Source organism: Podarcis vaucheri (assembly GCF_965113315.1).
Source record: "Podarcis vaucheri genome assembly, chromosome: 3".
In the NCBI taxonomy this organism is placed as follows: Eukaryota; Metazoa; Chordata; class Lepidosauria; order Squamata; family Lacertidae; genus Podarcis; species Podarcis vaucheri.
In genome coordinates this window covers 86,267,581-86,280,582 of record NC_138761.1, presented here as the reverse complement: position 1 = coordinate 86,280,582, position 13,002 = coordinate 86,267,581, and the positions used below count along the sequence as shown (strand labels likewise).

Below are 13,002 nucleotides of genomic sequence, written 5' to 3'. Positions count from 1 at the left end.
TTATGACTGTCTATATGTCTTACTTAGCACGAGCTCTTTATCCCCCTCTGCCGTCTGCTTTCTTCTCGACAAAACTGATCCTCTTTTGATCTCAGCAGAACCATATGTTTATTTTAATGTCTGCATTGACGTGTAATTGCTTGTTTAAAATAAATCGGTTGCATTTCAACCAATTGCAAGTTTGCATAGAATGTCACCCACATAAACTTCCCACCTCTCTTCTCTTTGATGGAACGTGTACAATTTGCACAAAGGGAAGAGGACACTAGTCCTTCTTGTAGTAGCTTCTAGCACCCATGGGTGCCATGCTGAGGTCCTTGTGGGAGGGCTTCCAGAGGTGTTGTGGGCTTGCTCTAGAGAAGGGCAGTTTCAAAAACCTTGTGTATGAGTAGAAGGGTTTGGGGTCTACCAAGTGTTACTATTAGCACTTCTGTTGTTGTCAGGTGGGTAACCCGCAGTCGACAAAATATTTGATATGGTGGTGCATGTTTGCAGTTTGTTTTAACTGGAATGTTTCTGAAGGCTGGATTACATTTAAAGTCTTTATTAACCCAACCTGCAACATCACAAATTGGATAGTCAAGTGTAGATGTAGGCAAAATATAACAGTTTTGCTGCTCAATTAAGTGAAACATCCAGGATGTTTGAAATCAAAGAAAGATACCTTGGTTTGCCTAACTTGGGGAGGACAAGGGCAAGTCATCTCCAACATCCTTGCAGATGCACACTGGCTCAACTGAGGTTTCCAAAGACTCTTCAGATGAAGCCCCAGTAGAGAGCTTTGCAATAATCCAATCTAGATGGGACTAAGCCATGTACTGCCGTATGTTTGCCATACTTCCTAGGTTGGAACTCATGACCATTAACACAAATGCAGTAGCCTCAATCTGTAGTGTTCCCCGATTTATTTTATTGCATTTCTGATATTTGAATGGTATTAGCATTTTGGGAAAATCTGTGTGTCAGAAAAACGGACTGGGTATGTCTGAACCTCCCCTCTCCCCCCTGCTGCTCAGTTTTTAAATAAAGTGCTTTCATGTAAATTGTTTCTTCATATATCTTCTCAATTGATAGCTGAAGCCAACATTACCTTCTTTTTCAATTACAGACCTTTCATGCTGCTATCAACCAAGTCTTTCCTGCAGAAGAAGACAGTAAGAAGGATGTGGAAGATAATTGTAAGTGAAAGTTGTAAAACCTGGCTTGCCTAGCCAGATGTACTTATTTCCCCATTCAGATCTTTAATTTTTGCAAAGTTAACCCATATGCTATATTTATCCGAAGTCAGGATGTGTATTGCCCTGTGATCCAGACTCTGCTTGAAAGAGTGATTTGGGTCTTGAGCCCCAAACCTAGTTTGAATCACTCTGGCTCAGAACCAGGCTTTGCCACTGGTGGGAGCATCCTTGACATGGAATTCTACCAAAGGCACACTCCCACCAGCAGAAGGGAGGAAGGCTACTTTTGATAGCTTCCCCTTCTTCTTGCAGCCCCTCCAGAACAGCATGGAAGGTGATCCTTAGTGCTGCAAGGGGGTGCGGGGGACAGAGAGGGAAATGGCAAAAGACCCCTCTCTCCCACCTCTTGCCAGCAGGATCTCTCTACTGGATCAACACTGCAGGCAGAAGCAGCCTTTCTTTTTGTGGAGGTTGGAATTTGGATTCAGCCTTCTGCACATAGAAAGTGTGGGGCGTGGGGATACTGCATGCGCAAATCCATGAACTCTGTTCACCCTGGTTTGCTTTTCAGAGAGGGAACACATTTTTGTGATGTATAGCTCACTGAATCCGAAATATAACAAATAGAATAAAGCAACACAGACCTTGATCTGAACTGCAGCTGTGTTGCCCTTGACTGGCTTGTTTAGATGTTAGATAGTATGGGGAAAGAATGAAAGCTATCCCAATATATCCCTGGAGAACAAATGGGCAGCTAACATTTTATTTTGAACTGCTCCTTTCCACCTATGATTGAAGAAAGTCTGCTGAAAGACTTATTACGAGCTTTTTGTGCAAGAGCACAAAATGTGGGTTTAGGGTGGTTTCCTAGCAGAGTGCTGTTGCTGCTTCCTGGCTCTTGTTGTACTCATCATGGCCTGTACTACAGCCATTCAAAAAGTAAGGTTCATTCCTGTAGGTATGTTTCCATTTTTTAAAATAATATTTTTAAAATTAGTTTTACATAAAGATTATACACACAAAAAAGAAACAGAAAAAGAACAAGGTTCTCTCAAACCTTCAGACCCCCCCATCCCTCCATGGGTTCAATTTCTAATCCCCCCTGCATCTTTTACTGTAATCTATCTATTATATATCTATCATATGAAAAGTTCATGTTACTTGACAAGTGTCATTGTATTCCTGCCAATGATTTCAAATGTTTACAGTGGTCTCTCAAATATATTGAAAAGTTAATCCAGTCTTTCACAAATTGGTTTTCCTGATTTCTTATCTTTCCCATCAGTCTTGCCATTTCAGCTGATATGCTGTTTTGTAGGTGTGTTTCCAAGAGAGGAACATAAATTTTTTGTCCTCCCAAGGGCTCACTATGTATGTTTAGGTACCATTTTAAACATATTATGCCTGTGTGTATATAATAATAATTGTATTTATTTTGTATTAAATAAATAAACAAGGTTATTTCTATATTTATATTTTATTAAATAAAAAAGTTTATTTTTATATTTATTTTTTATTAAATAAAAACAGCAACAAAAATATACAGCATAACAACAAACAAAACTATTAACCCCCCCCCAGTTTTAAAGGCCATAGATTGTGTTTAATTAGCCAAAGCTCTGGGATAAGAGGGTTGTTTTTGCCTGCTGCCTAAAGCCACCAGGCGAGCTTCTCTGGGGAGAGCATTTGTTTTCTGTGTACTACTTGGAGGTGAAGAAAGGTAATAAAAACTGGAACAAGTGTGTGTGCGCGCTGTGTTATAAAACATCACTGTGCTTTCCTTGTAGGTTCGCTAATGTATTTAAACGAAGCCACACTCCTACACAATGTAAAAGTTCGATACAGTAAAGACAGAATTTATGTAAGTACTGTACTGACTTGTAAAATGTGGAAGTAGAGGTGTTTGTCACAAACAACGGCTCAAGCCACGTTCCAGAATCCAGGGGAACCTGTGTGTGAAGAGGCAAACCTGCAAAGGTTTCTCTACCTCAGATGGCCCATGCTTATAACGTATGGCCCCACAGCCCCTTTCTACATGTTTTTCCTCTTTCCCTGAGTTACAACAATATGGCATGTTAATAGCAAAGATGCATTTCCCCCCTTCCTTTAAAAAACAAAACAAAACAAGCACATGCCACCTCTGACCCTTCCTAGCTCAGTTGGCCACCTTAATCTTTTATGTAGCTATCAGATTGCCTGATTGCATGTAATGAATTCTGACTAAATGACACATAGTCCCCACCATCTGCTCTGGCAAATGACAGCTGTGAAATAGAAGGAAGAAACTTTTGCAAGGGTGCCAGAAACAGATACGCAATTATATCAAATACATTTCCCCTCCTTTCTGCACTCCTGCCCCCTAAATCCTAAGTTACATATTTTGTCTGCATTGGGCTCTTATTATGATTATTGCTATTAATTTCATTGCTTGGTGTATAAGTGCACAATTTTGGAAACGGTTCTTAATTGCAGATTATACGTTTAACAAATGCAACTTTAAAAAACACACACAGTTGTTACATATGCTTTGAATTCAAAATGGTTCTGAATTCAAGTGGCTCTTGAAGCGATGAGATTGACCTTATGGATACACAAGTCCAATCTCAAAGTCACGTTCTCATTTTGATTTTTGTAGTAAGTCTCTAGAGTCTTTCTCTAGAAATTCCAAATCAATGAAACACCGTTATCGATTTTCTTTTACGTTTTCTTTTGGCAGACATACGTAGCTAACATCCTGATAGCAGTGAACCCGTACTTTGATATACCTAAACTTTACTCATCAGATGCTATTAAAAAGTATCAGGGTAGATCACTTGGGACACTGCCTCCGCATGTCTATGCAATTGGTAAGTAGTATACCATTTTGCCTTTGCTTCCAATCCTGATGCATTATTTTTTTGTTTATTTGGCTCATGATATTAGGGTGTTTTCTCACTTGTTTTAAACAGAGAAAAATGGGTAATTGTCTCCAGTCACTAAGGTGTCCTAAGATGGTGCCTGGTATTAGTAATGGATTTTAGGAAGTCTAATTAAACTGAATCTGAATTGAGTCAAGATGGGAGAACTGGTAGGAAGTCCATCTGAACATGGTCAAGGTAGTTTGCGTGTTTTTGTTGGGATTATGATTTCCTTCAAGGATTAGGTCCACTCATGGATACCTGCATAGCATCTGGAGCCAGAAGTGCCTTTCATTAACCTTGTTTGGTGTGCCTGCTTTGTATGGTCTGATAGAAAAATGATCTAGCTTCCGCTTGCTTGCTTATTTATTGATAGAAGCATTTTTAGATCCCTGCTTCGTGCAACGTAACACGGTAGTGTATAGCAGTGTATGCAGTAAAATATAAAACACCATAAAACAGTACAAAATGGTTTAAATGGCTGATCAGAAAAATTAAATAGTTGCCTAGGCCTTTCTGCTTAAAAATATCTTCAAGGCATGCCTGAAACTAAAAAGTGATGGTACCTGCTGAATCTTTGCTGGAAGAGTGTTCCACAGCATGAGACCAATGACGCTAAATGGCAGGCTTGTAGAGGCCAGTTTGGCCTCTGTAACTTGGGAGTCAACTAACAGTATTCCTCTATGATCTTACTGATCAAGCTGGGATATAAGGGCTCAAGCAGTCCTTAAGGTATGTTAAGGTCCTTAGGTAGTTCAGGGCTTTGTATATGAGCCTTGAAAGTGGCATGGTTAATATGACCAGTCAGTGCAGATGTTTTAGCCAAGACGTTGCATGCTGTTGGGACAGTCTAGCTGCTGCATTCTGTACTACCTGGAGCTTCTGAACCATGGCCACAGCCATTCCCACATAGAGTGCATTGCAGCAATCCAGTCTTGAGCTTAACAAATATATGGGGAAGAGTGGTCAGATTATCCCAAGAGGACCCTTAGGTTCTTAGATGCTAAGTAGCACTGGGGACATGACAGAACTGACAGGTGGTTGAAAAACACTCATCTAATGCTACTCTAGACTTGACTGTGCAGATAGGAGTAGGGCCACTGTAATACAGCGCCTCCAATTCCCATCTCACACAGTCGATCAAGGAGGATACTGTGGTCAATGGTATCAAAAACCACTGAGAGATTGAGTGGGGAAAACAGGGTCACACACTGTCCCTCTCTCCATAAAGCACTACCAAGGCTGATTCAGTCTCAGAACTAGAACCCAGATTGAAATGAATCCAGATAATCCGTGCCATCCAAGAACAACTGAAGTTGTTCCACCACCTTCCCCCCCAAAGGAGTATTGGTAACTGGCTGGTAGTTAGTGCAAACCATTGTATCCAGAGTGGGCTTTTTATGAGTGGATGCATCACACCCTAGATCCACATGGTCATCCTACTCCAGCTATCTTAATCTGTTGTCCATACATTGGCTGTCTCCAGGTTACATTAGTGCAATATGTTCTGTGAGCTTGTCCACTAACCAAGATTATAATCTAATGGGCTTCCTCCATCGGAGGTGAGGTGGGTGCTTTCAGTGGTGTTGCCTCCAAAGCAAAATTTGCTTCTAACCCGCTTTTTGTTCATTTTGGTGCCATGTTAAAGACAGGTAGCTTGAGGGCTCTTTCAGCTCCCATTTTATTTTTTACTTTTTTACTTCTGTTCTGTTTGGACCTAGTTCCTTTAATGTGTTTGTTTTCTTAAAACAACAACAACAAATACGAATTTCATATATTTGTCAGCCACTTTATAGATTGCATTGTATAAAAGTGGGAAATAAATGTTGTAAATAAATAAAGTAACATTATTTGTCGGTCTAGCATGACATTGCTTGTTGGTATTGGAAAGAATTCTCAGGCAGTAAATAAGTTCAGGTGAGTACTTCAAAACATTGCGATTTCATTACTTCAGATGATGCTTACACAAGAACATTACATAGTGTTCAAAAGGCTAATGAAAACATTGATCTGTGTTGTTTTATATGAATCCATTTTAATGTCCTCTTAAATGTTTACTTCAGCCGATAAAGCATTTCGTGATATGAAAGTACTCAAGATGAGTCAGTCGATCATTGTGTCTGGAGAGTCCGGAGCTGGCAAGACAGAAAACACTAAATTTGTTTTACGGTTTGTATATCTAGTTGAAAACATTACCATTGAATGAAATACTGTGTGCTGGCTGTTTTAATCTCTCTTAAGAAATCTTGAAATTCCTAATGGGTGTAATTCAGATACACAAAACAGCGTGGATGGCAATTCCAAGGTGGTTCCATTAGGTACAGGGAGCCCCACCTGCCCCAGAGACTTCCTGGTGACAGGAAGCTTTCAAAATACGCATCGTGATTCTTTCATTGCCCTCATAATTTACTTTTCTTTATTGCCCTTTGTCCAAGGAACTCAGGGATGGTGTTCATGGGTTTAACATCATTTTATATTCCCAATGGCCCTGTGAAATTGCCTAGGCTGAGAATCAGTGATAGACCCAGAGGTCAGCTTCAGCTGAGGTCTTCCCATACCAAGACACTAGTTATTTGCCATGCTGTCTCACTGGATAAAAAATATTAGGATAAAAAACAGTTTTTTCAGACACAGGACATACATTCTAGGGTTCCATCCAAACGTTACATGTGCGAACACTGCTTATATAGCAGCATTTCCCCAACCTCTCTATTCTGCCCCTCCCCCCAAATGCAGGCCCATAAGGTCACTGAAAACCCTTTCCTAGGCACCACACCCCTCAGGGAAGTCTTCCTGAATTCCTTGTATTTGTCTGTCTGATTTTGCCAATTCCGCTCTTCCATTACATCCACCGTGGTGCCACACCACAGACTTTCTTCTGGAAAGTTCCACACCTACCAGGAGAGGTAGCTGTAATCTGGAGGTCCCGACTGCACAAAAATTCTTTCACTTGCATAACTTTTGGATGCAGTGGCGTAGCGTGGGTTGTCAGCACCCGGGGCAGGGCAAGTAATTTGTGCCCCCTAACCCGTGGATTTGCGCCCCCTAACCCGTGGATTTGCGCCCCCTAACCCTAACCCCCAGATGTTGCGCCCGGTGCGGCCGGCACCCCCTGCATCCCCCTTGCTATGCCACTGTTTGGATGCAGCCCACAACCAGGGAGGAGGGAGGGAAATGGCACTGTCTGCTGTTCCTCAAGTAAAGTAATGCAATAAATGTGGTGACATTTATTTAATCCTATTTATATAGCCATCCTTCGATAATTATTCCTGGGGTGGTGATGGTTATATAAATATGAAAACATATATTTGATTACATTTCATTTCTTTCTCTCACACAGGTATTTGACTGAATCCTATGGCAGTGGTCAAGATATTGATGACAGAATTGTAGAAGGTACTTTGTCATGCTTAAATTTCATTTGTATAAATTAACAATAACTAGCTGAGGTGCAAGAAATAGGTATCACACTGCCATTTTGAAATGTGGTGTTTTGTAACATCCTTATAACAGGCCATGTATTGTAAAGTATACTAATGAATGTGCCCAGTTATCTTACCAAGATACCAAATATGAGGGTGTCTCATTCTGTCAAGCTTCAGTTGACAAACAGTAGGCACTTTCAGCATTTGACCTCGGAATGGTTATGGTCTGTAGGAATCGGGAATGAACTTCCTTTCTCTCTTTAAATCCAAATCAGAAATACTTCTACCAGACTCAGGGCCTTGGATGCAAAAGCAACTATCTGTGGAAGTAGAACCTGAACCTGTTCTATGAACTCTTGTACTAGCACCAGTGGAAGACTTCACCGTGGTGTGCCAGGGTTGAGTTATAGAAGAGTGAGTCTGTAATGAGAGGGCTATGACAAGTTTTGGAGCTTGAGCAAAGTCTTGTGCATACAAGAACAATAATTTATCTGGGTTTGGAGTCACTCATCTCATCCATATTAGAGCAGAAATGGGTTCAGGTCTTGAGGCCAAAAGTCACCCTCTAGACCAATGTTTCCCAAACTTGGGTCTCCAGCTGTTGTTGGACGACAACTCCCATCATCTCTAGCTAGCAGGACCAGTTCTCAGGGATGATGGGAACTCCATACTGCTGGAGAACCGAGTTTTGGAAAACCCTACTCTAAACCTTTCTCTGCAGACCCAGAAATCTTCCCTTGAACTATGATCCTGCCTCTAGCTCTTACTTTTCCTGCTGGAGAGGAGTGTATATTATTTCATTCATTCATTCATTCATTCATTCATTCATTCATTCAATTTATATACTGCCCTCTACCAGAAGATCCCAGGTAGTGTACAACATTAAAAGCACATTACAGAACATCAATGATAAAAACATAATAAAAAACATACTGAGAGGCAGCCTAATAGTAAACTAATCATAATAATAACAGTCCACTCTGCCACACTTTCACAGACCATAGAATATTTAATAGCCATAGGCCTGGGTAAAGAGGAATGTTTTTGCCTGGCACCTAAAAACATGTAATGATGGCGCCATGCGAGCCTCTCTGGGGAGAGCATTCCACAATCGGGGAGCTAGCACAGAAAGTGCCCATGTATGAATGTGTGTAGAAACTAGCCTAGGAAGATTTCACAAGAAGGGAATATGACCCCCAGGCTGGAAATGGTCGCCCACCTCTGTACTGTAGTCTCACTGAGGCATTATCCACATGTAGACACTATGCATGGATTAAGGAAGTAAAAGGCCGTGTGCCACTGGCCAAGCCCCACCTCCTGCCCTGGCTTTCCATACATAGGGAAAGTGCATGATTGAGCAGCCGTCAGCACATGGATGTCTAGGTAGCATGGCTAGTGTTGAGAGTGGAGCCAGTGGCACAGTCCCACTTCCCCTTCCCGCCTGTAGGTTCTCTGCATGGAGACAATCTGAAGGTAGCTTAGGTGAGAAGCACCCCTTCTGTGAAGGGCAGGTTTGAAACCATGGCAGGGTTATGAGAAATAATTTCTCCAAATTTGCATTCTTCTTTCAGAAGCTTAAAAAGATAGAATGGCGCAAAGCAAAGGATAGAACCACCCACCTTCCGTACCTCTGGTACCATCCTACAGTTCTTAATTCTTTTATGCCTGATTTCATTCCTGAGTCAGTATGCTCATTATAACATGGGAGAGGAAGAGTCTCCTGTTCAGCTGGGCAATTAAAATTGTCCCATATGATGTTGCAGCCAGATATAGATAGATGGACAGAAAGAAAGCTAGATTTAGATACATAAAGAAAAAAGCTAAGTCCTGCAATGTGTGCCTTTGTGAACGGGCACATTGCACTGGGGCACTGAAGGGTAGGCTAGACTGAGCATCTCTCCCCCTGCTTTCTAGCCAGTGTCAAACAGAGAGCAATGTGTCCACCTTTAGTGAATGATGAAAGACCTGAGAACGATGTTTCTTAAAAACAGTCAAATACATAGGCATTCCAAATCCATGGCTGACAGTTGGACGTAGCGTTTGAAGCTGCACAGTTCCTGAACCTTGCTACCTAGAGGTTTGAGGTTTTTTTGCAAAAGGGTTGGGGAGGAAGCTTTGAAAAAACATTCTTACCTAGAACAGCTGCCACCGCTGCACACTAGCACCCGTCTTCTTTTGCACATCTTAACATGCATGTGTGCAGTGTGGCTGCATTGTTACAACAGAAGGACTTGTTCACAAAGCCTTTTTTGTAGCCTCTTCAAAAAAAAAAAATCTCACATTTGAAGTACTTGTAAACATTGAGTCTTTGTTGTGATTCTTTTGTGTGTTTGCCTGACAAATTGGATAGCTTGAAAGGTCACCTACCAACCCAAATTGTTTTATGTGTTACAAATCAAGGATAAAAAAAGAAAAAACACACACATGCAAGAAAACTAAAAAGTTGGTTGAGAGCTGTCAGCTATCATCTTTGCTTTTCTTTGTTATTTTGAGATCAGTACTGATTTTTTTGTTTTCTTTAAATATCCTTAGAGACAGAAGTCCAAATTCCTGTTTAATGCTTGTACTTCTGTCTCCCCCCCCCTTCCCCAATTTCTAAAACATTGTTGGGACTAAACAGATAAATGTTTTCTGAGGCAAAGGCAATTTTAAAATGTGGCGTTAGCTAAACGTTTGTGTGTAGCAGTAATGTGAATCTGAGGAGGACGGGATCTAAATGTGGACTTCCTTGAGTGCAACATCCCTGCTGAGGCTTGATATTACATGCCAAATGGTGGGAGATACAGCAGAGGCAGTGATAAATATACATTTCTTAAGATTTCCCAGAAGCCTCTGCTGTTGGAAATAGAATGCTGGACTACATAAACTGTGGTCTGGTCAAGCAGGACAATTATAGAACAGGTGTGGGGACATGTGGGCCTCCCCACTGGTGCTGGACCTTTAACAACATGCCAGCATTTCTCTTGGTGAGGAATGATGGGAGTTGTGGTGCAACAGTATCTTGAGGGCCTCAGGTTCCCCATCCCTTCCTTATGGTGATATTGCAATGAGCGATATCAGTGGCTTTGTTTTGTATTAATGATGCCTGCATCTGCTTAATATTGTTAATTTGCCTTGTACCTGCCCTGCATGGAAAATTTTCTTACCATTGGGAAACTATAGCCTATTATTGCTATAATTATTATCTTGTATCAGTTATTAGTTGCTTTACTCGTGGAAGTAACTCATAGGCTCAGTAGAAATACTAAAACCAACTGCAATAAGCAGAATAAAAGACAGGACTTACAGATCCTGCCACACTAGAAGAGGCCAAAGATACTTAAAAACCCTTCAAATCCAGGGCCCAAAGCCCGGGTGAAAAAGAAAGCTTTTGCCTGGAGCCTAAAACTAGATAAAGATGGTGGCAGGGGCGTCTCCCTGGGGAGAGCAGTCCACAATTGCAAGTGGCCATGTGCTTATGCTGTTTTGCATTGTTTTTGATGGCTCGGTTAGTTGCTGAAGGAGGAGTGCAGTCTTTGCTGGCCCAGTGATGCGACAGTGCAGCTTAAAGGCCATAGTCCGGGCAAGATTCCAGGCACCTGCTTGTTGCAAGGCCAGTGGTTCTGTTTGTGTTTGTAGCTGAGCCATGGGATCAGGGCTGTCCTTTCCGTTATCATTAGATAGTTGCCCTGATCTGGGGATCACACAAGCAGCTAGCAAGCCTTGTGCATTGTCCTTCTCTCAAGGAATGAGATAATTCATGTGCTTGGGGATGCAGCTGCAGTTGCTTTAAACAAGCTATTGAATGTGTGACATTTATTTTCTGTCCAAAGCTAGCTTTTGCTCACCTGATAATGCTGACCGTTTCTAGGCAGCATCTTAAGAACTACAGCAAAGTCTAACTTGCCTTATAGATTTTCTTGAGGGTTTCTTTCTTGAATTGTGTATTGTAAAAAGGATGGAAGGGTGGAAATGACTGTGTGTTTATCTATAATATATAAGATGAGGTGTCTGCCTATAATTTATATTGAAAAATGTAATTATATTCAAATTCTTTGAGAGAGTAACACATTTAGGGATTTTGCTTTTCTGTGCTTTAAATAATTATTCTCCCCACCTTTATTTCAAATGGGAAAAAATCATATTAATCCACTTTCATTTTATTCTTATTTTAATAGCCAACCCCCTTCTAGAAGCCTTTGGAAATGCAAAGACCGTTCGTAACAACAACAGTAGTCGCTTTGGAAAATTTGTCGAAATCCATTTCAATGAAAAGGTATCAGTACTTTTTTGTGCATGGTAGGTTTGCACAGGAACTTCCCTTTTCTTTCTGTAATCTCGTTTGGAAAATCCCTTTAAACATAACCATTTCCTCATTCAGAAAAGCTTTATTTTCCCCCTCCTAGAATTCAGTAGTTGGTGGATTTGTGTCACATTATCTGCTGGAGAAATCGAGGATCTGCGTTCAAGGCAAAGAAGAAAGGAATTACCATATTTTCTACAGGCTGTGTGCTGGAGCCTCTGAAGATATAAGAGAGAAACTCTATTTAAATTCGCCAGATAATTTTAGAGTGAGTTGATTGTTCTTCCTCCCCACTTTCCTCCATCTTGCAGGATGCTTACAGTGAAGTTGTTGTTTCAATGCAGACATGAAACCAGGGTACCCAATGTGGTGCCATCCAGGTGATGCTGGGCTACAATTCCCATCATCCCTGGCAATTGTCCCTTCTGGCTTGGGTTGATGGGAGTTGGGAATCCAACAACAACTGGAAGCTGCCAAGTTGGCTACCCCTGTACTAAACCTTGATTTTTGTGCCGAAAGTGGTTGCATCTTCAACTTGTAATCATATTGCTGCATTCTCCTATAATGTATTTTTTATCAGTTAGATCTTTTCATGCATATAAACATTTTATTTGTGTTAGTGTCCTGTTACGCAAGGCGTGGGATGGTTTGCAGGATGACACATAATACGAAATCAGATCAAAATGATAGGAAGGAATTCAGCGTCGTGGTAAAACAAAATGTTCCATCACCACAAATACTGCCCACTATGACTTGCTTTAATTATTTTTTTTAAAAAATTGCTATTTGCTCTAGTTCAATTCGCTGTAGCGATGTACTATGAATAGTCCATGGATGTTGTTTTTCTCTGATTGAATTTCGTTTTAAGGGTCTATTTGTTCCACTGTCCTGGTTTTAAAGTATATTGGGTTCGACCCAGAGGTTTCATGAACAGCTCATTCAATATTTCCACTGGAGGAATGGAAGAGGTGATTTGTGCTGGTTTCCCCATCCCACCCACCCCCAAAAATCTGCACTGAAAGGTTGGCCTATTCTTCAGAACAGTATGGAAAGTGGTGCTGAGGGGCTGCAGGCATAGGGGGAATTTAGCCCAAATCTCCCCTCCCTTACCACTGGTGGGAGCTTCCACTGGATATCAGTCTGTTCTACATAGGGCCCCTTCTATTCATGGAAGAAAAAGTCTTGATCTAACCCAGAAATAATACCTGCATTTTCAAATA

At 41.2% G+C, this 13,002-nt stretch overlaps 1 protein-coding gene across 5 annotated transcripts in view; it reads left to right on the top strand.

Annotated features, from left to right (window-relative positions):
• Nucleotides 1-13,002, top strand: part of MYO6 (myosin VI) — a 106,859-nt gene that overhangs the window by 36,362 nt on the left and 57,495 nt on the right. For all 5 annotated transcript variants that reach the window (XR_014218508.1, XM_082218247.1, XM_082218246.1 and 2 more), the window contains exons 3-9: nt 1,109-1,178; nt 2,966-3,039; nt 3,895-4,024; nt 6,139-6,244; nt 7,416-7,471; nt 11,658-11,755; nt 11,886-12,050. Coding sequence is in view for 4 of the 5 variants with exons in the window: in XM_082218247.1 (XP_082074373.1) it covers nt 1,109-1,178; nt 2,966-3,039; nt 3,895-4,024; nt 6,139-6,244; nt 7,416-7,471; nt 11,658-11,755; nt 11,886-12,050 (699 nt within the window). In the remaining variant the exon portion in view is untranslated. The remainder of the gene's footprint in view (nt 1-1,108; nt 1,179-2,965; nt 3,040-3,894; nt 4,025-6,138; nt 6,245-7,415; nt 7,472-11,657; nt 11,756-11,885; nt 12,051-13,002) is intronic.